The sequence below is a fragment of the Heterodontus francisci genome, unplaced genomic scaffold (assembly GCF_036365525.1).
Source record: "Heterodontus francisci isolate sHetFra1 unplaced genomic scaffold, sHetFra1.hap1 HAP1_SCAFFOLD_800, whole genome shotgun sequence".
NCBI classification, from domain to species: domain Eukaryota; kingdom Metazoa; phylum Chordata; class Chondrichthyes; order Heterodontiformes; family Heterodontidae; genus Heterodontus; species Heterodontus francisci.
This window is the reverse complement of record NW_027142223.1, coordinates 126,718-152,528: the sequence shown is the minus strand read 5'-3', so window position 1 is coordinate 152,528 and position 25,811 is coordinate 126,718. Positions and strand designations below refer to the sequence as shown.

Genomic DNA, 25,811 nt, shown 5'->3' with positions numbered 1-25,811 from the left:
TTTAATGTACTGTCCTGTGTCAGACACAGGGAGTCTGGTTTAACGTTCACTCCTGTGTCAGACACAGGGAGTCTGGTTTAATGTACTGTCCTGTGTCAGACACTGGGTGTCTGGTTTAATGTACTGTCCTGTGTCAGACACAGGGAGTCTTGTTTAATGTACTGTCCTGTGTCATACACAGTGAGTCTGGTTTAATGTACTGTCCTGTGTCAGACACAGGGAGTCTGGTTTAATGTACTGTCCTGTGTCAGACACAGGGAGTCTGGTTTAATGTACTGTCCTGTGTCAGACACAGGGAGTCTGGTTTAATCTACTGTCCTGTGTCAGACACAGGGAGTCTGGTTTAACGTACTGTCCTGTGTCAGACACAGAGAGTCTGGTTTAATGTACTGTCCTGTGTCAGACACATGGAGTCTGGTTTAATGTACTGTCCTGTGTCAGACACAGGGAGTCTGGTTTAATGTACTGTCCTGTGTCAGACACAGGGAGTCTGGTTTAATGTACTGTCCTGTGTCAGACACTGGGTGTCTGGTTTAATGTACTGTCCTGTGTCAGACACAGGGAGTCTTGTTTAATGTACTGTCCTGTGTCATACACAGTGAGTCTGGTTTAATGTACTGTCCTGTGTCAGACACAGGGAGTCTGGTTTAATGTACTGTCCTGTGTCAGACACAGGGAGTCTGGTTTAATGTACTGTCCTGTGTCAGACACAGGGAGTCTGGTTTAATGTACTGTCCTGTGTCAGACACAGGGAGTCTGGTTTAACGTACTGTCCTGTGTCAGACACAGAGAGTCTGGTTTAATGTACTGTCCTGTGTCAGACACAGGGAGTCTGGTTTAACGTACTGTCCTGTGTCAGACACAGAGAGTCTGGTTTAATGTACTGTCCTGTGTCAGACACATGGAGTCTGGTTTAATGTACTGTCCTGTGTCAGACACAGGGAGTCTGGTTTAATGTACTGTCCTGTGTCAGACACAGGGAGTCTCGTTTAATGTACTGTCCTGTGTCATACACAGTGAGTCTGGTTTAATGTACTGTCCTGTGTCAGACACAGGGAGCCTGGTTTAATGTACTGTCCTGTGTCAGACACAGGGAGTCTGGTTTGATGTACAGTCCTGTGTCAGACACAGGGAGTCTGGTTTAACGTACAGTCCTGTGTCAGACACAGTGAGTCTGGTTTAATGTACTGTCCTGTGTCAGACACAGGGAGTCTGGTTTAACGTTCACTCCTGTGTCAGACACAGGGAGTCTGGTTTAATGTACTGTCCTGTGTCAGACACTGGGTGTCTGGTTTAATGTACTGTCCTGTGTCAGACACAGGGAGTCTTGTTTAATGTACTGTCCTGTGTCATACACAGTGAGTCTGGTTTAATGTACTGTCCTGTGTCAGACACAGGGAGTCTGGTTTAATGTACTGTCCTGTGTCAGACACAGGGAGTCTGGTTTAATGTACTGTCCTGTGTCAGACACAGGGAGTCTGGTTTAATCTACTGTCCTGTGTCAGACACAGGGAGTCTGGTTTAACGTACTGTCCTGTGTCAGACACAGAGAGTCTGGTTTAATGTACTGTCCTGTGTCAGACACATGGAGTCTGGTTTAATGTACTGTCCTGTGTCAGACACAGGGAGTCTGGTTTAATGTACTGTCCTGTGTCAGACACAGGGAGTCTGGTTTAATGTACTGTCCTGTGTCAGACACTGGGTGTCTGGTTTAATGTACTGTCCTGTGTCAGACACAGGGAGTCTTGTTTAATGTACTGTCCTGTGTCATACACAGTGAGTCTGGTTTAATGTACTGTCCTGTGTCAGACACAGGGAGTCTGGTTTAATGTACTGTCCTGTGTCAGACACAGGGAGTCTGGTTTAATGTACTGTCCTGTGTCAGACACAGGGAGTCTGGTTTAATGTACTGTCCTGTGTCAGACACAGGGAGTCTGGTTTAACGTACTGTCCTGTGTCAGACACAGAGAGTCTGGTTTAATGTACTGTCCTGTGTCAGACACATGGAGTCTGGTTTAATGTACTGTCCTGTGTCAGACACAGGGAGTCTGGTTTAATGTACTGTCCTGTGTCAGACACAGGGAGTCTGGTTTAATGTACTGTCCTGTGTCAGACACAGGGAGTCTGGTTTAATCTACTGTCCTGTGTCAGACACAGGGAGTCTGGTTTAATGTACTGTCCTGTGTCAGACACAGGGAGTCTGGTTTAATGTACTGTCCTGTGTCAGACACAGAGAGTCTGGTTTAATGTACTGTCCTGTGTCAGACACATGGAGTCTGGTTTAATGTACTGTCCTGTGTCAGACACAGGGAGTCTGGTTTAATGTGCTGTCCTGTGTCAGACAAAGGGAGTCTGGTTTAATGAACTGTCCTGTGTCAGACACAGGGTGTCTGGTTTAATGTACTGTCCTGTGTCAGACACAGGGAGTCTGGTTTAATGTACTGTCCTGTGTCAGACACAGGGAGTCTGGTTTAATGTACTGTCCTGTGTCAGACACATGGAGTCTGGTTTAATGTACTGTCCTGTGTCAGACACATGGTGTCTGGTTTAATGTACTGTCCTGTGTCAGACACATGGAGTCTGGTTTAATGTACTGTCCTGTGTCAGACACAGGGAGTCTGGTTTAATGTACTGTCCTGTGTCAGACACAGGGAGTCTGGTTTAATGTACTGTCCTGTGTCAGACACAGGGAGTCTGGTTTAATGTACTGTCCTGTGTCAGACACATGGAGTCTGGTTTAATGTACTGTCCTGTGTCAGACACAGGGAGTCTGGTTTAATGTACTGTCCTGTGTCAGACACAGGGAGTCTGGTTTGATGTACTGTCCTGTGTCAGACACAGGGAGTCTGGTTTAATGTACTGTCCTGTGTCAGACACAGGGAGTCTGGTTTAATGTACTGTCCTGTGTCAGACACAGGGAGTCTGGTTTAATGTACTGTCCAGTGTCAGACAGGGTGTCTGGTTTAATGTACTGTCCTGTGTCAGACACATGGAGTCTGGTTTAACGTACTGTCCTGTGTCAGACACAGGGAGTCTGGTTTGATGTACTGTCCTGTGTCAGACACAGGGAGTCTGGTTTAATGTACTGTCCTGTGTCAGACACGGGGAGTCTTTTTTGATGTACTGTCCTGTGTCAGACACAGGGAGTCTAGTTTAACGTACTGTCCTCTGTTAGACACAGGGAGTCTGGTTTAATGAACTGTCCTGTGTCAGACACAGGGAGTCTGGTTTAATGTACTGTCCTGTGTCAGACACAGGGAGTCTAGTTTAACGTACTGTCCTGTGTCAGACACAGGGAGTCTGGTTTAATGAACTGTCCTGTGTCAGAGACAGGGAGTCTAGTTTAATGTACTGTCCTGTGTCAGACACAGGGAGTCTGGTTTAATGAACTGTCCTGTGTCAGACACAGGGTGTCTGGTTTAACGTACAGTCCTGTGTCAGACACAGTGAGTCTGGTTTAATGTACTGTCCTGTGTCAGACACAGGGAGTCTGGTTTAATGTACTGTCCTGTGTCAGACACAGGGAGTCTGGTTTAATGTACTGTCCTGTGTCAGACACAGGGAGTCTCTTTTAATGTACTGTCCTGTGTCATACACAGTGAGTCTGGTTTAATGTACTGTCCTGTGTCAGACACAGGGAGCCTGGTTTAATGTACTGTCCTGTGTCAGACACAGGGAGTCTGGTTTGATGTACACTCCTGTGTCAGACACAGGGAGTCTGGTTTAACGTACAGTCCTGTGTCAGACACAGTGAGTCTGGTTTAATGTACTGTCCTGTGTCAGACACAGGGAGTCTGGTTTAACGTTCACTCCTGTGTCAGACACAGGGAGTCTGGTTTAATGTACTGTCCTGTGTCAGACACTGGGTGTCTGGTTTAATGTACTGTCCATTGTCAGACACAGGGAGTCTTGTTTAATGTACTGTCCTGTGTCATACACAGTGAGTCTGGTTTAATGTACTGTCCTGTGTCAGACACAGGGAGTCTGGTTTAATGTACTGTCCTGTGTCAGACACAGGGAGTCTGGTTTAATGTACTGTCCTGTGTCAGACACATGGAGTCTGGTTTAATGTACTGTCCTGTGTCAGACACAGGGAGTCTGGTTTAATGTACTGTCCTGTGTCAGACACAGGGAGTCTGGTTTAATGTACTGTCCTGTGTCAGACACAGGGAGTCTGGTTTAATGTACTGTCCTGTGTCAGACACATAGAGTCTGGTTTAATGTACTGTCCTGTGTCAGACACATGGAGTCTGGTTTAATGTACTGTCCTGTGTCAGACACAGGGAGTCTGGTTTAATGTGCTGTCCTGTGTCAGACAAAGGGAGTCTGGTTTAATGAACTGTCCTGTGTCAGACACAGGGTGTCTGGTTTAATGTACTGTCCTGTGTCAGACACAGGGAGTCTGGTTTAATGTACTGTCCTGTGTCAGACACAGGGAGTCTGGTTTAATGTACTGTCCTGTGTCAGACACATGGAGTCTGGTTTAATGTACTGTCCTGTGTCAGACACATGGTGTCTGGTTTAACGTACTGTCCTGTGTCAGACACAGGGAGTCTGGTTTAATGAACTGTCCTGTGTCAGAGACAGGGAGTCTAGTTTAATGTACTGTCCTGTGTCAGACACAGGGAGTCTGGTTTAATGAACTGTCCTGTGTCAGACACAGGGTGTCTGGTTTAACGTACAGTCCTGTGTCAGACACAGTGAGTCTGGTTTAATGTACTGTCCTGTGTCAGACACAGGGAGTCTGGTTTAATGTACTGTCCTGTGTCAGACACAGGGAGTCTGGTTTAATGTACTGTCCTGTGTCAGACACAGGGAGTCTCGTTTAATGTACTGTCCTGTGTCATACACAGTGAGTCTGGTTTAATGTACTGTCCTGTGTCAGACACAGGGAGCCTGGTTTAATGTACTGTCCTGTGTCAGACACAGGGAGTCTGGTTTGATGTACACTCCTGTGTCAGACACAGGGAGTCTGGTTTAACGTACAGTCCTGTGTCAGACACAGTGAGTCTGGTTTAATGTACTGTCCTGTGTCAGACACAGGGAGTCTGGTTTAACGTTCACTCCTGTGTCAGACACAGGGAGTCTGGTTTAATGTACTGTCCTGTGTCAGACACTGGGTGTCTGGTTTAATGTACTGTCCATTGTCAGACACAGGGAGTCTTGTTTAATGTACTGTCCTGTGTCATACACAGGGAGTCTGGTTTAATGTACTGTCCTGTGTCAGACACAGGGAGTCTGGTTTAATGTACTGTCCTGTGTCAGACACAGAGAGTCTGGTTTAATGTACAGTCCTGTGTCAGACACATGGAGTCTGGTTTAATGTACTGTCCTGTGTCAGACACAGGGAGTCTGGTTTAATGTACTGTCCTGTGTCAGACACAGGGAGTCTGGTTTAATGTACTGTCCTGTGTCAGACACAGGGAGTCTGGTTTAATGTACTGTCCTGTGTCAGACACATAGAGTCTGGTTTAATGTACTGTCCTGTGTCAGACACATGGAGTCTGGTTTAATGTACTGTCCTGTGTCAGACACAGGGAGTCTGGTTTAATGTGCTGTCCTGTGTCAGACAAAGGGAGTCTGGTTTAATGAACTGTCCTGTGTCAGACACAGGGTGTCTGGTTTAATGTACTGTCCTGTGTCAGACACAGGGAGTCTGGTTTAATGTACTGTCCTGTGTCAGACACAGGGAGTCTGGTTTAATGTACTGTCCTGTGTCAGACACATGGAGTCTGGTTTAATGTACTGTCCTGTGTCAGACACATGGTGTCTGGTTTAATGTACTGTCCTGTGTCAGACACATGGAGTCTGGTTTAATGTACTGTCCTGTGTCAGACACATGGAGTCTGGTTTAATGTACTGTCCTGTGTCAGACACAGGGAGTCTGGTTTAATGTACTGTCCTGTGTCAGACACAGGGAGTCTGGTTTAATGTACTGTCCTGTGTCAGACACATGGAGTCTGGTTTAATGTACTGTCCTGTGTCAGACACAGGGAGTCTGGTTTAATGTACTGTCCTGTGTCAGACACAGGGAGTCTGGTTTAATGTACTGTCCTGTGTCAGACACAGGGAGTCTGGTTTAATGTACTGTCCTGTGTCAGACACATGGAGTCTGGTTTAATGTACTGTCCTGTGTCAGACACAGGGAGTCTGGTTTAATGTACTGTCCTGTGTCAGACACAGGGAGTCTGGTTTGATGTACTGTCCTGTGTCAGACACAGGGAGTCTGGTTTAATGTACTGTCCTGTGTCAGACACAGGGAGTCTGGTTTAATGTACTGTCCTGTGTCAGATACAGGGAGTCTGGTTTAATGTACTGTCCAGTGTCAGACACAGGGTGTCTGGTTTAATGTACTGTCCTGTGTCAGACACATGGAGTCTGGTTTAACGTACTGTCCTGTGTCAGACACAGGGAGTCTGGTTTGATGTACTGTCCTGTGTCAGACACAGGGAGTCTGGTTTAATGTACTGTCCTGTGTCAGACACGGGGAGTCTGGTTTGATGTACTGTCCTGTGTCAGACACAGGGAGTCTGGTTTAATGTCCTGTCCTGTGTCAGACACAGGGAGTCTGGTTTGATGTACTGTCCTGTGTCGGACACAGGGAGTCTGGTTTAATGTACTGTCCTGTGTCGGACACAGGGAGTCTGGTTTAATGTACTGTCCTGTGTCAGACACATGGAGTCTGGTTTAATGTACTGTCCTGTGTCAGACACAGGGAGTCTGGTTTAATGTACTGTCCTGTGTCAGACACAGGGTGTCTGGTTTAATGTACTGTCCTGTGTCAGACACATGGAGTCTGGTTTAACCTACTGTCCTGTGTCAGACACAGGGAGTCTGGTTTGATGTACTGTCCTGTGTCAGACACAGGGAGTCTGGTTTGATGTACTGTCCTGTGTCAGACACAGGGAGTCTGGTTTGATGTACTGTCCTGTGTCAGACACAGGGAGTCTGGTTTAATGTACTGTCCTGTGTGAGACACAGGGAGTCTGGTTTAATGTACTGTCCTGTGTCAGACACAGGGAGTCTGGTTTAATGTACTGTCCTGTGTCAGACACAGGGAGTCTGGTTTAATGTACTGTCCTGTGTCAGACACAGGGAGTCTGGTTTAATGTACTGTCCTGTGTCAGACACAGGGAGTCTGGTTTAATCTACTGTCCTGTGTCAGACACAGGGAGTCTGGTTTAATGTACTGTCCTGTGTCAGACACAGTGAGTCTGGTTTAATGTACTGTCCTGTGTCAGACACAGGGAGTCTGGTTTAACGTACTGTCCTGTGTCAGACACAGGGAGTCTGGTTTAATGTACTGTCCTGTGTCAGACACTGAGAGTCTGGTTTAATGTACTGTCCTGTGTCAGACACAGGGAGTCTGATTTAATGTACTGTCCTGTGTCAGACACAGGGAGTCTAGTTTCACGTACTGTCCTGTGTCAGACACAGGGTGTCTGGTTTAATGTACTGTCCTGTGTCAGAGACAGGGAGTCTAGTTTAACGTACTGTCCTGTGTCAGAGACAGGGAGTCTGTTTTAATGAACTGTCCTGTGTCAGAGACAGGGAGTCTAGTTTAACGTACAGTCCTGTGTCAGACACAGTGAGTCTGGTTTAATGTACTGTCCTGTGTCAGACACAGGGAGTCTGGTTTAACGTTCACTCCTGTGTCAGACACAGGGAGTCTGGTTTAATGTACTGTCCTGTGTCAGACACAGGGAGTCTGGTTTAATGTACTGTCCTGTGTCAGATACAGGGAGTCTCGTTTAATGTACTGTCCTGTGTCATACACAGTGAGTCTGGTTTAATGTACTGTCCTGTGTCAGACACAGGGAGTCTGGTTTAATGTACTGTCCTGTGTCAGACACAGGGAGTCTGGTTTGATGTACAGTCCTGTGTCAGACACAGGGAGTCTGGTTTAACGTACAGTCCTGTGTCAGACACAGTGAGTCTGGTTTAATGTACAGTCCTGTGTCAGACACAGGGAGTCTGGTTTAATGTACTGTCCTGTGTCAGACACAGGGAGTCTAGTTTAACGTACTGTCCTCTGTCAGACACAGGGAGTCTGGTTTAATGAACTGTCCTGTGTCAGACACAGGGAGTCTGGTTTAATGTACTGTCCTGTGTCAGACACAGGGAGTCTAGTTTAACGTACTGTCCTGTGTCAGACACAGGGAGTCTGGTTTAATGAACAGTCCTGTGTCAGAGACAGGGAGTCTAGTTTAACGTACTGTCCTGTGTCAGACACAGGGAGTCTGGTTTAATGAACTGTCCTGTGTCAGACACAGGGAGTCTGGTTTAATGTACAATCCTGTGTCAGACTCAGGGAGTCTGGTTTAACGTACAGTCCTGTGTCAGACACAGTAAGTCTGGTTTAATGTACTGTCCTGTGTCAGACACAGGGAGTCTGGTTTAATGTACTGTCCTGTGTCAGACACAGGGAGTCTTTTTTAACGTACAGTCCTGTGTCAGACACAGTGGGTCTGGTTTAATGTACTGTCCTGTGTCAGACACAGGGAGTCTGGTTTAATGTACTGTCCTGTGTCAGACACAGGGAGTCTCGTTTAATGTACTGTCCTGTGTCATACACAGTGAGTCTTGTTTAATGTACTGTCCTGTGTCAGACACAGGGAGTATGGTTTAACCTACTGTCCTGTGTCAGACACAGGGAGTCTGGTTTGATGTACTGTCCTGTGTCAGACACAGGGAGTCTGGTTTAATGCACTGTCCTGTGTCAGACACAGGGAGTCTGGTTTGATGTACAGTCCTGTGTCAGACACAGGGAGTCTGGTTTAACGTACAGTCCTGTGTCAGACACAGTGAGTCTGGTTTAATGTACTGTCCTGTGTCAGACACAGGGAGTCTGGTTTAATGTACTGTCCTGTGTCAGACACAGGGAGTCTGGTTTAATGTACTGTCCTGTGTCAGACACAGGGAGTCTGGTTTAACGTACAGTCCTGTGTCAGACACAGGGTGTCTGGTTTAATGTACTGTCCTGTGTCAGACACAGTGAGTCTGGTTTAATGTACTGTCCTGTGTCAGACACAGGGAGCCTGGTTTAATGTACTGTCCTGTGTCAGACACAGGGAGTCTGGTTTGATGTACAGTCCTGTGTCAGACACAGGGAGTCTGGTTTAACGTACAGTCCTGTGTCAGACACAGTGAGTCTGGTTTAATGTACTGTCCTGTGTCAGACATAGGGAGTCTGGTTTAACGTTCACTCCTGTGTCAGACACAGGGAGTCTGGTTTAATGTACTGTCCTGTGTCAGACACAGTAAGTCTGGTTTAATGTACTGTCCTGTGTCAGACACAGGGAGTCTGGTTTAATGTACTGTCCTGTGTCAGACACAGGGAGTCTGGTTTGATGTACTGTCCTGTGTCAGACACAGGGAGTCTGGTTTAATGTACTGTCCTGTGTCAGACACAGGGAGTCTGGTTTAATGTACTGTCCTGTGTCAGATACAGGGAGTCTGGTTTAATGTACTGTCCAGTGTCAGACGCAGGGTGTCTGGTTTAATGTACTGTCCTGTGTCAGACACATGGAGTCTGGTTTAACGTACTGTCCTGTGTCAGACACAGGGAGTCTGGTTTGATGTACTGTCCTGTGTCAGACACAGGGAGTCTGGTTTAATGTACTGTCCTGTGTCAGACACGGGGAGTCTGGTTTGATGTACTGTCCTGTGTCAGACACAGGGAGTCTGGTTTAATGTCCTGTCCTGTGTCAGACACAGGGAGTCTGGTTTGATGTACTGTCCTGTGTCGGACACAGGGAGTCTGGTTTAATGTACTGTCCTGTGTCGGACACAGGGAGTCTGGTTTAATGTACTGTCCTGTGTCAGACACATGGAGTCTGGTTTAATGTACTGTCCTGTGTCAGACACAGGGAGTCTGGTTTAATGTACTGTCCTGTGTCAGACACAGGGTGTCTGGTTTAATGTACTGTCCTGTGTCAGACACATGGAGTCTGGTTTAACCTACTGTCCTGTGTCAGACACAGGGAGTCTGGTTTGATGTACTGTCCTGTGTCAGACACAGGGAGTCTGGTTTGATGTACTGTCCTGTGTCAGACACAGGGAGTCTGGTTTGATGTACTGTCCTGTGTCAGACACAGGGAGTCTGGTTTAATGTACTGTCCTGTGTCAGACACAGGGAGTCTGGTTTAATGTACTGTCCTGTGTCAGACACAGGGAGTCTGGTTTAATGTACTGTCCTGTGTCAGACACAGGGAGTCTGGTTTAATGTACTGTCCTGTGTCAGACACAGGGAGTCTGGTTTAATGTACTGTCCTGTGTCAGACACAGGGAGTCTGGTTTAATCTACTGTCCTGTGTCAGACACAGGGAGTCTGGTTTAATGTACTGTCCTGTGTCAGACACAGTGAGTCTGGTTTAATGTACTGTCCTGTGTCAGACACAGGGAGTCTGGTTTAACGTACTGTCCTGTGTCAGACACAGGGAGTCTGGTTTAATGTACTGTCCTGTGTCAGACACTGAGAGTCTGGTTTAATGTACTGTCCTGTGTCAGACACAGGGAGTCTGATTTAATGTACTGTCCTGTGTCAGACACAGGGAGTCTAGTTTCACGTACTGTCCTGTGTCAGACACAGGGTGTCTGGTTTAATGTACTGTCCTGTGTCAGAGACAGGGAGTCTAGTTTAACGTACTGTCCTGTGTCAGAGACAGGGAGTCTGTTTTAATGAACTGTCCTGTGTCAGAGACAGGGAGTCTAGTTTAACGTACAGTCCTGTGTCAGACACAGTGAGTCTGGTTTAATGTACTGTCCTGTGTCAGACACAGGGAGTCTGGTTTAACGTTCACTCCTGTGTCAGACACAGGGAGTCTGGTTTAATGTACTGTCCTGTGTCAGACACAGGGAGTCTGGTTTAATGTACTGTCCTGTGTCAGATACAGGGAGTCTCGTTTAATGTACTGTCCTGTGTCATACACAGTGAGTCTGGTTTAATGTACTGTCCTGTGTCAGACACAGGGAGTCTGGTTTAATGTACTGTCCTGTGTCAGACACAGGGAGTCTGGTTTGATGTACAGTCCTGTGTCAGACACAGGGAGTCTGGTTTAACGTACAGTCCTGTGTCAGACACAGTGAGTCTGGTTTAATGTACAGTCCTGTGTCAGACACAGGGAGTCTGGTTTAATGTACTGTCCTGTGTCAGACACAGGGAGTCTAGTTTAACGTACTGTCCTCTGTCAGACACAGGGAGTCTGGTTTAATGAACTGTCCTGTGTCAGACACAGGGAGTCTGGTTTAATGTACTGTCCTGTGTCAGACACAGGGAGTCTAGTTTAACGTACTGTCCTGTGTCAGACACAGGGAGTCTGGTTTAATGAACAGTCCTGTGTCAGAGACAGGGAGTCTAGTTTAACGTACTGTCCTGTGTCAGACACAGGGAGTCTGGTTTAATGAACTGTCCTGTGTCAGACACAGGGAGTCTGGTTTAATGTACAATCCTGTGTCAGACTCAGGGAGTCTCGTTTAACGTACAGTCCTGTGTCAGACACAGTAAGTCTGGTTTAATGTACTGTCCTGTGTCAGACACAGGGAGTCTGGTTTAATGTACTGTCCTGTGTCAGACACAGGGAGTCTTTTTTAACGTACAGTCCTGTGTCAGACACAGTGGGTCTGGTTTAATGTACTGTCCTGTGTCAGACACAGGGAGTCTGGTTTAATGTACTGTCCTGTGTCAGACACAGGGAGTCTCGTTTAATGTACTGTCCTGTGTCATACACAGTGAGTCTTGTTTAATGTACTGTCCTGTGTCAGACACAGGGAGTATGGTTTAACCTACTGTCCTGTGTCAGACACAGGGAGTCTGGTTTGATGTACTGTCCTGTGTCAGACACAGGGAGTCTGGTTTAATGCACTGTCCTGTGTCAGACACAGGGAGTCTGGTTTGATGTACAGTCCTGTGTCAGACACAGGGAGTCTGGTTTAACGTACAGTCCTGTGTCAGACACAGTGAGTCTGGTTTAATGTACTGTCCTGTGTCAGACACAGGGAGTCTGGTTTAATGTACTGTCCTGTGTCAGACACAGGGAGTCTGGTTTAATGTACTGTCCTGTGTCAGACACAGGGAGTCTGGTTTAACGTACAGTCCTGTGTCAGACACAGTGAGTCTGGTTTAATGTACTGTCCTGTGTCAGACACAGTGAGTCTGGTTTAATGTACTGTCCTGTGTCAGACACAGGGAGCCTGGTTTAATGTACTGTCCTGTGTCAGACACAGGGAGTCTGGTTTGATGTACAGTCCTGTGTCAGACACAGGGAGTCTGGTTTAACGTACAGTCCTGTGTCAGACACAGTGAGTCTGGTTTAATGTACTGTCCTGTGTCAGACATAGGGAGTCTGGTTTAACGTTCACTCCTGTGTCAGACACAGGGAGTCTGGTTTAATGTACTGTCCTGTGTCAGACACTGGGTGTCTGGTTTAATGTACTGTCCTGTGTCAGACACAGGGAGTCTTGTTTAATGTACTGTCCTGTGTCAGACACAGGGAGTCTGGTTTAATGTACTGTCCTGTGTCAGACACAGGGAGTCTGGTTTAATGTACTGTCCTGTGTCAGACACAGGGAGTCTGGTTTAACGTTCACTCCTGTGTCAGACACAGGGAGTCTGGTTTAATGTACTGTCCTGTGTCAGACACTGGGTGTCTGGTTTAATGTACTGTCCTGTGTCAGACACAGGGAGTCTGGTTTAATGTACTGTCCTGTGTCAGACACAGGGAGTCTGGTTTAATGTACTGTCCTGTGTCAGACACAGTGAGTTTGGTTTAATGTACTGTCCTGTGTCTGACACAGGGAGTCTGGTTTGATGTACTGTCCTGTGTCAGACACAGGGAGTCTGGTTTAATGTACTGTCTTGTGTCAGACACAGGGAGTCTGGTTTAATGTACTGTCCTGTGTCAGACACAGGGAGTCTGGTTTAATGTACTGTCCTGTGTCAGACACAGGGAGTCTGGTTTGATGTACTGTCCTGTGTCAGACACAGGGAGTCTGGTTTAATGTACTGTCCTGTGTCAGACACAGGGAGTCTGGTTTAATGTACTGTCCTGTGTCAGACACAGCGAGTCTGGTTTGATGTACTGTCCTGTGTCAGACACAGGGAGTCTGGTTTAATGTACTGTCCTGTGTCAGAGACAGGGAGTCTAGTTTAACGTACTGTCCTGTGTCAGACACAGGGAGTCTGGTTTAATGAACTGTCCTGTGTCAGACACAGGGAGTCTGGTTTAATGTACTGTCCTGTGTCAGACACAGGGAATCTGGTTTAACGTACAGTCCTGTGTCAGACACAGTGAGTCTGGTTTAATGTACTGTCCTGTGTCAGACACAGGGAGTCTGGTTTAATGTACTGTCCTGTGTCAGACACAGGGAGTCTGGTTTAACGTACAGTCCTGTGTCAGACACAGTGGGTCTGGCTTAATGTACTGTCCTGTGTCAGACACAGGGAGTCTTGTTTAATGTACTGTCCTGTGTCAGACACAGGGAGTCTCGTTTAATGTACTGTCCTGTGTCATACACAGTGAGTCTTGTTTAATGTACTGTCCTGTGTCAGACACTGGGATTCTGGTTTAATGTACTGTCCTGTGTCAGACACAGGGAGTCTGGTTTGATGTACAGTCCTGTGTCAGACACAGGGAGTCTGGTTTAACGTACAGTCCTGTGTCAGACACAGTGAGTCTGGTTTAATGTACTGTCCTGTGTCAGACACAGGGCGTCTGGTTTAATGTACTGTCCTGTGTCAGACACAGGGAGTCTGGTTTAATGTACTGTCCTGTGTCAGACACAGGGAGTCTGGTTTAATGTACTGTCCTGTGTCAGACACAGTGAGTCTGGTTTAATGTACTGTCCTGTGTCAGACACAGGGAGTCTGGTTTGATGTACTGTCCTGTGTCAGACACAGGGAGTCTGGTTTAATGTACTGTCTTGTGTCAGACACAGGGAGTCTGGTTTAATGTACTGTCCTGTGTCAGACACAGGGAGTCTGGTTTAATGTACTGTCCTGTGTCAGACACAGGGAGTCTGGTTTGATGTACTGTCCTGTGTCAGACACAGGGAGTCTGGTTTAATGTACTGTCCTGTGTCAGTAACAGGGAGTCTGGTTTAATGTACTGTCCTGTGTCAGACACAGGGAGTCTGGTTTAATGAACTGTCCTGTGTCAGAGACAGGGAGTCTAGTTTAACGTACTGTCCTGTGTCAGACACAGGGAGTCTGGTTTAATGAACTGTCCTGTGTCAGACACAGGGAGTCTGGTTTAATGTACAGTCCTGTGTCAGACACAGGGAGTCTGGTTTAACGTACAGTCCTGTGTCAGACACAGTGAGTCTGGTTTAATGTACTGTCCTGTGTCATACACAGTGAGTCTTGTTTCATGTACTGTCCTGTGTCATACACAGGGATTCTGGTTTAATGTACTGTCCTGTGTCAGACACAGGGAGTCTGGTTTGATGTACAGTCCTGTGTCAGACACAGGGAGTCTGGTTTAACGTACAGTCCTGTGTCAGACACAGTGAGTCTGGTTTAATGTACTGTCCTGTGTCAGACACAGGGAGTCTGGTTTAATGTACTGTCCTGTGTCAGACACAGGGAGTCTGGTTTAATGTACTGTCCTGTGTCAGACACAGGGAGTCTGGTTTAATGTACTGTCCTATGTCAGACACAGGGAGTCTGGTTTGATGTACAGTCCTGTGTCAGACACAGGGAGTCTGGTTTAACGTACAGTCCTGTGTCAGACACAGTGAATCTGGTTTAATGTACTGTCCTGTGTCATACACAGTGAGTCTGGTTTAATGTACTGTCCTGTGTCAGACACAGGGAGCCTGGTTTAATGTACTGTCCTTTGTCAGACACAGGGAGTCTGGTTTGATGTACAGTCCTGTGTCAGACACAGGGAGTCTTGTTTAACGTACAGTCCTGTGTCAGACACAGTGAATCTGGTTTAATGTACTGTCCTGTGTCAGACACAGGGAGTCTGGTTTAACGTTCACTCCTGTGTCAGACACAGGGAGTCTAGTTTAATGTACTGTCCTGTGTCAGACACTGGGTGTCTGGTTTAATGTACTGTCCTGTGTCAGACACAGGGAGTCTTGTTTAATGTACTGTCCTGTGTCAGACACAGGGAGTCTGGTTTAATGTACTGTCCTGTGTCAGACACTGGGTGTCTGGTTTAATGTACTGTCCTGTGTCAGACACAGGGAGTCTGGTTTAATGTACTGTCCTGTGTCAGACACAGGGAGTCTGGTTTAATGTACTGTCCTGTGTCAGACACAGGGAGTCTGGTTTAACGTTCACTCCTGTGTCAGACACAGGGAGTCTGGTTTAATGTACTGTCCTGTGTCAGACACTGGGTGTCTGGTTTAATGTACTGTCCTGTGTCAGACACAGGGAGTCTGGTTTAATGTACTGTCCTGTGTCAGACACAGGGAGTCTGGTTTAATGTACTGTCCTGTGTCAGACACAGGGAGTCTGGTTTAATGTACTGTCCTGTGTCAGACACAGGGAGTCTGGTTTGATGTACTGTCCTGTGTCAGACACAGGGAGTCTGGTTTAATGTACTGTCTTGTGTCAGACACATGGAGTCTGGTTTAATGTACTGTCCTGTGTCAGACACAGGGAGTCTGGTTTAATGTACTGTCCTGTGTCAGACACAGGGAGTCTGGTTTGATGTACTGTCCTGTGTCAGACACAGGGAGTCTGGTTTAATGTACTGTCCTGTGTCAGTAACAGGGAGTCTGGTTTAATGTACTGTCCTGTGTCAGACACAGGGAGTCTGGTTTAATGCACTGTCCTGTGTCAGACACAGGGAGTCTGGTTTAATGTACTGTCCTGTGTCAGACACAGGGAGTCTGGTTTAATGTACTGTCCTGTGTCAGACACAGGGAGTCTGGTTTAATGTACTGTCCTGTGTCAGACACAGGGAGTCTGGTTTAATGTACTTTCCTGTGTCAGACACAGGGAGTCTGGTTTAATGTACTGTCCTGTGTCAGACACAGGGAGTCTGGTTTCACGTACTGTCCTGTGTCGGACACAGAGAGTCTGATGTAACGTCCTGTCGTATTCCAGACGCAGTTGCTGTCTTCTGCTTCAGTGGGGTGGACCCTAAGAACGGAACTTGCACTGATGTCATCATATCTGGGATTGAAGAGGAGGATTGCTGTCTGAATATCAACAACTGCTTTCAATTCGCCAGCGTTGGAACTGCCTATACCTGCCGGTTTGTCAGCTTTAACTCTCCCTGTCTGCATCATTCCATTTCCTCCCTCTATCCTTCCATCCCTTCATTTCCCCCATTACCCCATTCCCTCCATCCCTCCGTTTCCTCCCTCCATCCCTGCCCCCATTTTATTTATTTAATAATTTAATAATTTGTCAGGAAACTTTTATCCCCCTGACCCCTGTTATTTTTGTCGAGGGGGCCTTTAATCCTCGTGCCACCTTTATATACATTCTAAATAAATAACTCGATTTGAATATGGAAATAATGGGAGGTACCTGGTTGTCCACTTGGGAGATTAGACAAGGTGCTCTGTTGTGCAGTGACCTCCAGGGGGTCCACTGGCAGAAAGGTCCCGCCCACGGTCAGCCCCTTGCCTGGGGTTCAGGGTTGCCGCCCGCTCTGTCTTCAGGAATAACGCAGCCTTCCCGCACATTTTTAGAGGCTGCAACAATGGCCGAGGGGCCGACAACCTCGGCCTTAGCTTTCTTGCACGCCTCTATTGACATATTAGGGTGGACATAGCTCTTGACCCCCCCCCATTCTTAGATATTGTCAGTGCAAACGTTGACGGGGCAACAGGTGCAGCTGCAGCAGCCGGAGCAGCATATGTACGGGAAGGCCCCGCCACCGGCGAAGAGGGGCTTGCCATGGGGTCTAAGAGCCACGTCCACCCCCAAGAAACAAAGCAAACAACAGTTTATTTTTTCAAAAACTTAAGCTATGTAATGGGTGGGAGTAGAGGAGGACAGGGGTGGAAAGGGCAAGGAGAGGAGCGGATAGGTGGCCAAGTGTTGGAAGGGAGAGAAGGGCTTGCTGTAGTTTGGCGGTTGGAGCACCTTACTGCAGAGTCTACTGTTCAGCCTTCCAGTCAGTGTCGACAGAGCCGCCCGGTTCTCTCCCTTTCCTGCTATTCCACAAAGACTGTCTTCAGCCGGGCAGCTCCAGCCATCCCGAGCAACACAGTTCGGGGTGGGGAGGGAGCCCCCTTTGTTCAGGATGGAAGGTAAACACAAGAGCAATTACAGGGGCTCCCTGCAGAATTTGGCAGCCCCACCCCTAGATCTTCCGGCACCTCCTCCCTCCCGCAACAGTCCAAGCAACAAACAGTTCTCTGGTGCTCCAACACCCACCTCTCCAAAATGACTTGCAGGTCTTCTTAGTCCTTGAAAAATTGCAACAGTCCCAAAGTTGAAGTTGTAAATTGCAGCTCTCTCTCCACTCTGCTCTCTCCGCTCTGCTCTCTGCTCTCTCCACTCTCCTCTCCAGTTCCACCTCCCACTGCCTGCTCAGATACAGCTGGTTCGCTTTATTGCACACAGGACTTGCTTCAAACTCTCCAGCCAATCCCGTTTTGTTTTTTCGGGTTTTTTTTGCTTTACTCTGTATCTAATCCTGTTTTTTCTTTTTTTGAAGGTGGCCTTTATACGCCAGGCCCCTTTTATGTATGTTATGTCGAGGCGGGGGGCGGGGGGGTGGCCTTTATTCCTCAGGCTCCCTTCATATACATTTTTAAAATAACTTTATTAAAATCGAATAAATAAACCAAACTCAAATTAAAATGCCATTCTCGACGTCGACGATGCACTCCAGTCCCTGCGGTGCCCACCGGTCGCGGAAGGCCTCAAGCGTACCGGCGGACACCGCATGCTCCTTCTCCAGGGACACCCGGGCGCGAACGTAACCGCGTAAGAGGGGCAGGCAATCGGGGAGGACGGACCCCCCCCGCGACGGCCCGTGGACATGTGAATTGCCACCTTGGCCAGGCCCAGTAGCAGACCGCCGAGGAGATCCTCCTCCCGGCCCACGCCCCTCCGCACTGGGTGCCCAAAGATCAGGAGCGTGGGACTGAAGTGCAGCCAAAACTTGAGGAGCAGCCCCTTCAGATACTCAAAGAGGGGCTGCAACCTCGCACACTCCGTATAAATGTGGAACACGGACTCATCCAGGCCGCAGAAAGTACAGGCGTCCTGGGAGTCCGTGAACCTACTTAAAAGCCTATTGCACGGGACTGCCCTGTGCAACACCCTCCATCCCAGGTCCCCGATGTAAAGGGGGAAGACTCCCACGTAGAGAGACCTCCATCGGGGTTTCCCCTCGCCGCCAGATGGCAACGCGGACCGCCAGGGAGTGTCCGGCCGGCTGACGAGGGCGAGGAAGTGGAGAGTGTGCAGGAGCAGCCCGTACAGGAAACCCCTCCGCGCCGATTGGAATGGCACGGAGAGCATTTCCGAGAGGCGGCTCGGGTTGTGCGGGACCGGCTCCCGAGGAGGGTTTCGGGGCCTGGGTCCGATGAGCAGTTCCGGCCGAGTGGAGGTCAGCTCGGCCGGGATCGCTCTGCACTCCCGAGCCCCTTCGTCACCCGCAGTGAGGGGCGTCCCGGGGGTTTCGGCTACTCCTCCAGCTGCCGGACCGTCCCCGGAGTCGGCCGCCCGGACAGCCGAGGCGCTCTCCTCCGCTGGCGGGGGAGCGCCCTGACTGGAGGCAACCATGTTCCAGACTCGGAATAGATCCCGGTAAAAGACAGGCAACTCCCTCAGAGAGGCGCGGCTAACGGACTCCACCGGGAGCTGCGTGTTGTCTTGAAGGCAGTGACACGCGGGAGACTCAGGACCGCGGCAGAGACCCAGTGTTTCCTCTTGCCCCAGAAGAAATCGACGGGTTTCTTCTGGATTTTGGGGCGGGGCCAAAGTGACCAACCGGTACCACAACATGGAGGCCACCAGTTGGTTTATGACCAGCGCTCGGCCCTGTAGGAAAGCACTCGGAGCAGTCCTGTCCAGTGCCCCAGCCGAGCGGTGACTTTCGTCTCCAACTCCTGCCAGTTTGCCGGCCAGGCTTCCTCAGCGGGGCTAAGGTGGACTCCCAGATAGAGGAGGTGCGTGGTGCTCCACGCAAAAGGTGTCATCTCCTCCGGCAGGGAGTCCACCCGCCACTGACCCACCAGGAGTTAGGAACATTTCTCCCAATTGATCCTCGTGGAGGACGCAGCAGAAAAGGTCTGCTGGCAGTCGCGCATCCTCCGCAAGTCAACGGGATCTGTGACCGCGAGGAGCACGTCGTCGGCGTAAGCCGAGAGGATGACCCGCATGGCCGGCTCGCGCAGAGCCAATCCCGTCAACCTCCTGCGAAGCAGGCACAGGAAGGGCTCCACGCAGATGCTATGCAATTGGCCGGACATGGGGCATCCCGGACGCACTCCTCTCCCAAAGCGAAGGGGCGCCGTCAAGGACCCGTTAACTTTGATCAGACACTCTGCGGCGGCGTATAAAAGTCGGACCCGGGCCACGAAATGCGGCCCGAGTCCGAATGCGCGCAGAGTCCAGAAAAGGTATTCGTGATCCACCCTGTCGAACGCCTTCTCCTGATCGAGGGAGAGAAAGGCGACCGACTGACCAGTCCTCTGGGAATGATGGATCAGGTCCCGGACCAGGTGGATGTTGTCCTGGATGGACCGGCCCGGGACCGTGTAGGACTGGTCGGGGTGGATCATGTGGGCCAGCACGGAGCCCAGGCGGGTAGACATAGCCCGGGCAAAGATCTTATAATCCGTGCTGAGGAGGGAGACCGGACGCCAGTTTTTAAGCAGGCGGAGATCGCCCCTCTTCGGCAGCAGGACGATGACCGCCCTGCGCCACGAGAGGGGCATCTCCCCGGTCGCCAGGCTTTCGTCCAGGACCCGCGCGTAATCGTCCCCCAGGACGTCCCAGAACGCCCTGAGGAACTCCACGGTCAACCCATCCAGCCCTGGGGATTTGCCCCTTGAGAGCTGGTGGAGGGCGCCAGTCAGCTCCGCCAACGTGAGCAGAGCCTCCAATCCTTCGGCGCCCTCCGGGCTGACCTGCGGCAGGTCCTCCCACAAAACTCTGCGCGCATCCTCGCTGGCCGGATCCGGAGAGAACAACGCACTGTAATAAGTACGGACCAGGAGGCCCATTCCCTCCGGATCCGTGATGGAGGATCCGTCGTCGGCCAGCAGCTCGACGAGCTGCTTACGGACCCCCCGCCATTTTACCAGCGAGTAGAAGAAGGGAGAGGCGCGGTCCAAATCTTCCAGGATCTGGGTCCGCGACCTCACGTACGCGCCTCGGGACCCTATGAGCTGCAGGTCCCACAGCGCACCCTTCTTCCCTTTGTACGCCTGCCACAGGTCCGGGTCCGCGACGGCATGACCGAGGCGGGACTCCAAGTCGAGCACCTCCCTCTCAAGGCGCCCGATCTCGGCTTCCCGCCTCTTGGTCGACCCCTTCGCGTACTCCTGACAGAAGACGCGGATGTGAGTCTTGCCCACATCCCACCATAGCCTCAAGGAGGGCAAGCCCCCCTGCTTCCTTCTCCAGTCGGCCCAGAATCGTCGGAACAAGTTCCGGAATCGCTCGTCCTCCAGCAGCCGGTTGTTAAAGTGCCAGCACGCGGACCCCGCCCGCGTGCGGAGCGGAGTAAACTCCGCCCACACTAGGCGGTGGTCCGAGCACGGCACCAGCCGCATGGAGGCCGCCGAAACGCGGGAGACGTACGCCTGCGAAAAGTAGAGGCGGTCGATTCGTGACCCTCCTCCTCCAGACCTCCACGTGAAGGCGCTGGAGTCGGGATGGAGATTCCGCCAGACGTCCACCAAGTTGAGGGAGCTGATCAGTTCCCTCAACTTCTCCACCGACGCTTGGCCGCGCTGGGGACCGGAGCGATCCCCCACCTCGAGGGTGCAGTTAAAATCCCCCCCGAGGATGATGCACTCGTCGCTATCGATGGAGCTCAAGAGAGCGGACACTTCTTCAAAGAAGCGTGCTTGCAACGCGCCGGGCCTGGGCGCGTACACGTTCACAAAGTGGAGCGGCACGCTACCCAGGCGAACGGCGAGGTGGAGCAAGCGGCCTGGCACTAGCTCCTTGACCCCCAAGATCTCCGGCTGAAAAGTCGGGGCCAACAAGATAGCCACCCCACGAGAAATAGGGGTGAGGTGACTCATGTAGTCCCCACCTTGCCACTCAAGGAGCCAGGTGGCTTTGTCTCCTGGAACGGTGTGGGTTTCCTGCAGAAAGCTCACCGCGTATCTCCCTTCCCTGAGGACTGAGAGATTGTGAAATCTGCAGTGAGACCCCCTGCTGCTGTTGATTTTGAGGCCCTGTATGGTTATCTTCATGTCAAAGGTACTTAAAACCCGTCACCAACAGCTTACTGTGAGGAGGGAGTGGAAGTGCACCTGGCCTTCCACTCCCCCAGCAACCCATTGAGGAACACATTAAAATGGCGCCTCTCAACCAGTTTCACGACCTTCCCCGCTTTCTTAAGGGCGGCACGGACAGACTGGATGATCAGCGCCAGATTCGACCAATGGCTGAGGGCCAGCTGAACTTTATTGCGGCAACCCCTGCAAGCCGCGAGGAAATCCCGGAGTTCCGCCGTGGGGATGAGAGGAGATTCGGTGGGAGGCACGAGGGACCCCACCACCTCACTGGCGATGGAATCAAGATCATCCTCCGTGCCCCACACCGATTCCCCATCCTCCTCCGGGTCGTCACCGCCAGCGGCCGACACATCCACCACACACTGTGGGGCGGACGTCCCGGCCGCGCCAGCTGGTCCCACCTCCGTCACGATCCCAACCCCAGGATCGATGGCGGAGGAGTCCTCTCTGGGTTCTAGATTGGAACTGGAGCCTGTGGACGCCAGTGGTTCAGGAAACCCGTCCACCTCCATCCCCAGACCAATGAGTGGTCCAGGGGAGACAGAAGTGCCCGACTCCGGAAATCCAGCTGGAGCCGAGACCGGAGGTGGAGAGAGGAGGCCATCTCCCGCTCCGTCAGCGCCCACAGGCCCAGCAGATCGGGAATTCCACAAATTGCCCTCTGGGTCGGGTACCTCCCGGGCGGCAGCGTCAGGCTGTTGGGAGGGCGGACCCTCACAGGTCTCTCTCTCACCCGGGACGCCCAACCCATCGGCCAAAGGAATGATTTCTCCCGTGGGGGTCCACAGACTCCCCTACCAAGGGCGGGTCCCCCACCTCAGGAGTTGACGAGATTACAGGGGCATCTCCCCCCACTCCAGTCCGAGGGGTGTGAGGGTTCCTGCCCAGGGCTTGAGGCCCTGCTTGTGTTGGTGGTAGCGGGAACCTGATGACCCACGCCAGGAGATGGACCCCTTGGTTCAGGGCCTTCTTCAGAGGAGGGACGTCTCCTTCTCTTATTTCGGGAGGGGGGCGGAGGCTCCGAGACCTCCATGTCATCAGGGGCCACTGCCTCCTCACCCACCTGTTGTCTGGTTTTCCTGGGCTTGAGCCCAGCCCTGGGGCAGGAACCTCAGGAATGGGCCTTGGGCTGAACTCAGGCTCGGGTTGAGCCATGGTGTCCATGGGCACATCTCTGGTGGTTTATTTTTCTTCCACGTCCTCCTTCCACTCGGACGGGCACTCCCCTCCCCGCTGGAGGCCGTGAAAACAACAGCCTCCGGAACTGACGGAGCGGTGTCTGTTAAAGATGTTGGGGGAGTGGGAGGAGGTGCAGTGGCGGCACCCCGGGCCGCCGAGGTGGAGATGGCGGCCGGGAGGTTGGGGCAGTTCCTACGAATGTGCCCCAGCCCCTTGCAGACGTGGCACCGCGCCCCGTCCGAGGTCCAGAAGGCGCGGTAGGCCGTCCCCTGGAACTCTACATCGAAATGGCCCTCCAAGACCTCCTCCCGCGCCAGCTGCATAAATAGCCGGAGGCCGTTCTCCTGAAGACCGAGCCGGACTGGGGTGATCCCCGACCTCACCTCCCCCATGTGGTGCAGGTGGGGGAGGAGGAGCTCACTGGGAATGAAGGGTGGGACATTGGACAACATTATCCGCTGCGCAGTGGCCCCCAGAGGGTCCACCGGCAGGAAAGTCCCACCTACAGTGAGCCCTTTATTCAGGGCCAGGGACACGGCCCGCTCGGTCTTCAGGAAGAACACAGCCTTCCTGTACATCTTCGAGACTGCCACAATGGCTGAGGGGCCGACAACTTCAGCCATTGCCTTTACACGGGCCTCTATAGACATATTGGGGTGGGGATAGCTCTTTCCCCCATGGCTCGATGTATTTAATTTCAAAGGTGACGGGGTCACGCGGGCGGCCACAGAGGCTACAGCCGCATAGGTATGAGAAGGCCCCGCCACCGGTGATGATGGACCAATTAGATCCTTCTGTCTCTTTAGCCAGGCAGCTTCAGCTGACCCAGGCTGGGCAATTCGGGTGGGGAGGGAGCTTCCTTGTGTCGTCCATGCAATTGCACAGCTCCCTGTAGAATTGTACAGCCCCTACCCCTTGTTGTTCCGGCCTATTCCACCTCCCTCAAGAGTCCAAGTCAAGCAAACGTCCACCCCCCTCCAAATACAGCCTTATTCCCAAAGTCTCTTCTTCCTCCACAGCGAATGTTGTCCAAAAAGTCTTGCCGTTTCTCCTCAGCTCTCTCTCTCCAGCAGCACCTCCAGCAACTGACTGCAGCACTGTCAGCTGCACCTCGTGGCTGCACCTGGTACTCAGCAATTCCAATCAGAGAGCAGCCAATCCTAGTGCTGTACCTGCCCTGGGAGTGTTTGATGGGGGACAGTGTAGAGGGAGCTTTACTCTGTATCTAACCCCCCGTGCTGTTATGATTGATGAGGTTTTCCGGGCAGTTTCCGGGTGATTGCAGAATTTATTCAGCGTGGAGGAGTGGTTGGGATTCTCTCATCACGGGGGTGGGACGCTGAGTGTTTCGAGGGTCTGCGCTATTAATGAGCTTCATGCCGTTCCCACCTCAATTGGCAGGCAGACAGTGGAGTGGACCGACTGGTCTTCGTGGTCCGCGTGCACGGTCAGCTGCCTCGAGGGCGTGCAACAGCGGAGGCGGCGTTGCTACGGAAAGTCGCACTGCGGTGGCGATATAAATGAAGGGCTGCAGACGCGATCCTGCGTGGAGAGGGACTGCTGCGCAGGTGAGTGACGGGGTGCGAGGGAGGGGCAGGGGGGGGTGTGGGGGTGGGTGTGGGGTGAGGCTGACGGGAGGGCAGTGGGGGTTTAACAGCACAACTCGAATTGCTTAGCGAGCGTTCAGCAGGAAGCCGAGGCGAATCGAATGCTGAAGCTGTCTCTCTTTGCCCTCCTAGTTAACGGCGGGTGGAGTGCCTGGACGCACTGGTCCTCTTGTTCCGTCACTTGTGCCGCTGGCACGAAAGAGCGACAACGCAACTGCTCTCAGCCGCCCCCTTCCTGCGGGGGTCATTGTCCTGGATCCCCTGCCCACGTCCAAGCCTGCTATACTGGACGCATCTGCCCCAGTGAGTGCCCATCTCAATCTCGGTGCCTCCCGCTGTCTGTCTTCCTCTCTCAATCTCCCTGTCTCCCTCTCACGTGCTCGGCCTCTCCCTTCCCTCCGCTGTCTTTCTCGCTCTGTCGCTCTCTGCGGTCTGCGTGCCCGTTCTGTCCCGGTGTGTTTTTTTTTTGCTGATGTATGTCTGCTTGCGTGTCTCATTCACCCTGAGTTTGTCTGTTTGTGTATCTGTCTCATTTACACGGTGTGTGGGTGCAGGTAGGTGACACAGAGACAGTGTCTGCGCGCGTGTGTGTGTGTCTGTGTGTATGCGTGTCTGGATATAAGCCGCCGTTCCACAGTGTGTGTCGTTGTGATATGAATGTGCTGCCGTGCTTCATGCAGTTTTGTACAGATGTTGGGCTCTGCCTTTTTACAGATGTTGGGGGAGTGGGGGCTGTGGAGAGGACCTCTAGATTCCTCTGTTGTCTGTTGTATTAAGTTGCTCTGACATGCCTTTGTACCTTGCAGCACATGGGTCCTGGTCACCCTGGGGAGACTGGGGAGCATGCACAGGAACCTGCCGACCGGAAGGATTGGGATCTATTCCAGTCCGAAGACGAACACGACATTGCGGCAGCCCGGCGCCCTCCAGATTCCCACCCGGCAGACCGTGTCCCGGAGTCAGTACCGAAACCAGTCAGTGTGAAAACTTACCCTTCTGCCCTGGTGAGTATTTTCACTCCCAAATTTGTACTTGGGCAAAAGGCCACAGGCCCCACGGTGCAGGGACACTGGGGGAAGGACTGAGGCCCCACGGTGCAGGGAGCCCAGGGCGGAGGTCCCACGGTGCAGGTAATGGGGTTGCGGCGGTCCGTATCATTGAGGCTGGATGCATTCAGGAGCTCTCTGTCACCTTCTCTCCCTCTTGTTCAGTTGCGGGAAACTGGGGATCGTGGTCAGCGCAGTCAACGTGCTCTACATCCTGCGGTGTCGGAAAAGTGCGTCAAGGAAGGGCATGTGACCATCCGTCACCAAAATACGGGGGCATGACGTGCCCAGGGCCTGCGACCAGGGACTTTCTCTGCAACACACGGATTCCATGCCCAGGTGAGGATGTCCCTTCTTCCAGGTGTAACAAGGAGCAGGGGTTGCAACATCTCCCAGTCGGAGTGACTGACGGTTTGAGATGGTCCTCGGGACTAATCTCAGCTCTGAATCCGGACAGAGGAGCCCTTGCTGTTGGTACTCCGGGAGGTGAAAGGTCACTCAGTCACCAATCAGGGAGAGGAGCCCTTCACCTCCTCCGGGTTCAGCTGCAGAGCCAAGAAGGTAGCAGGTTAATGAGAAGCTCCCC

At 51.5% G+C, this 25,811-nt stretch overlaps 1 protein-coding gene across 1 annotated transcript in view; it reads left to right on the top strand.

Annotated features, from left to right (window-relative positions):
- LOC137366759 (properdin-like) overlaps positions 1–25,811 on the top strand; it is a 196,376-nt gene that overhangs the window by 109,252 nt on the left and 61,313 nt on the right. The window contains exons 2-6 of the mRNA XM_068028408.1: positions 16,058–16,208; positions 23,974–24,140; positions 24,312–24,482; positions 24,986–25,183; positions 25,391–25,564. Coding sequence (XP_067884509.1) covers positions 16,058–16,208; positions 23,974–24,140; positions 24,312–24,482; positions 24,986–25,183; positions 25,391–25,564 — 861 coding nt within the window. The remainder of the gene's footprint in view (positions 1–16,057; positions 16,209–23,973; positions 24,141–24,311; positions 24,483–24,985; positions 25,184–25,390; positions 25,565–25,811) is intronic.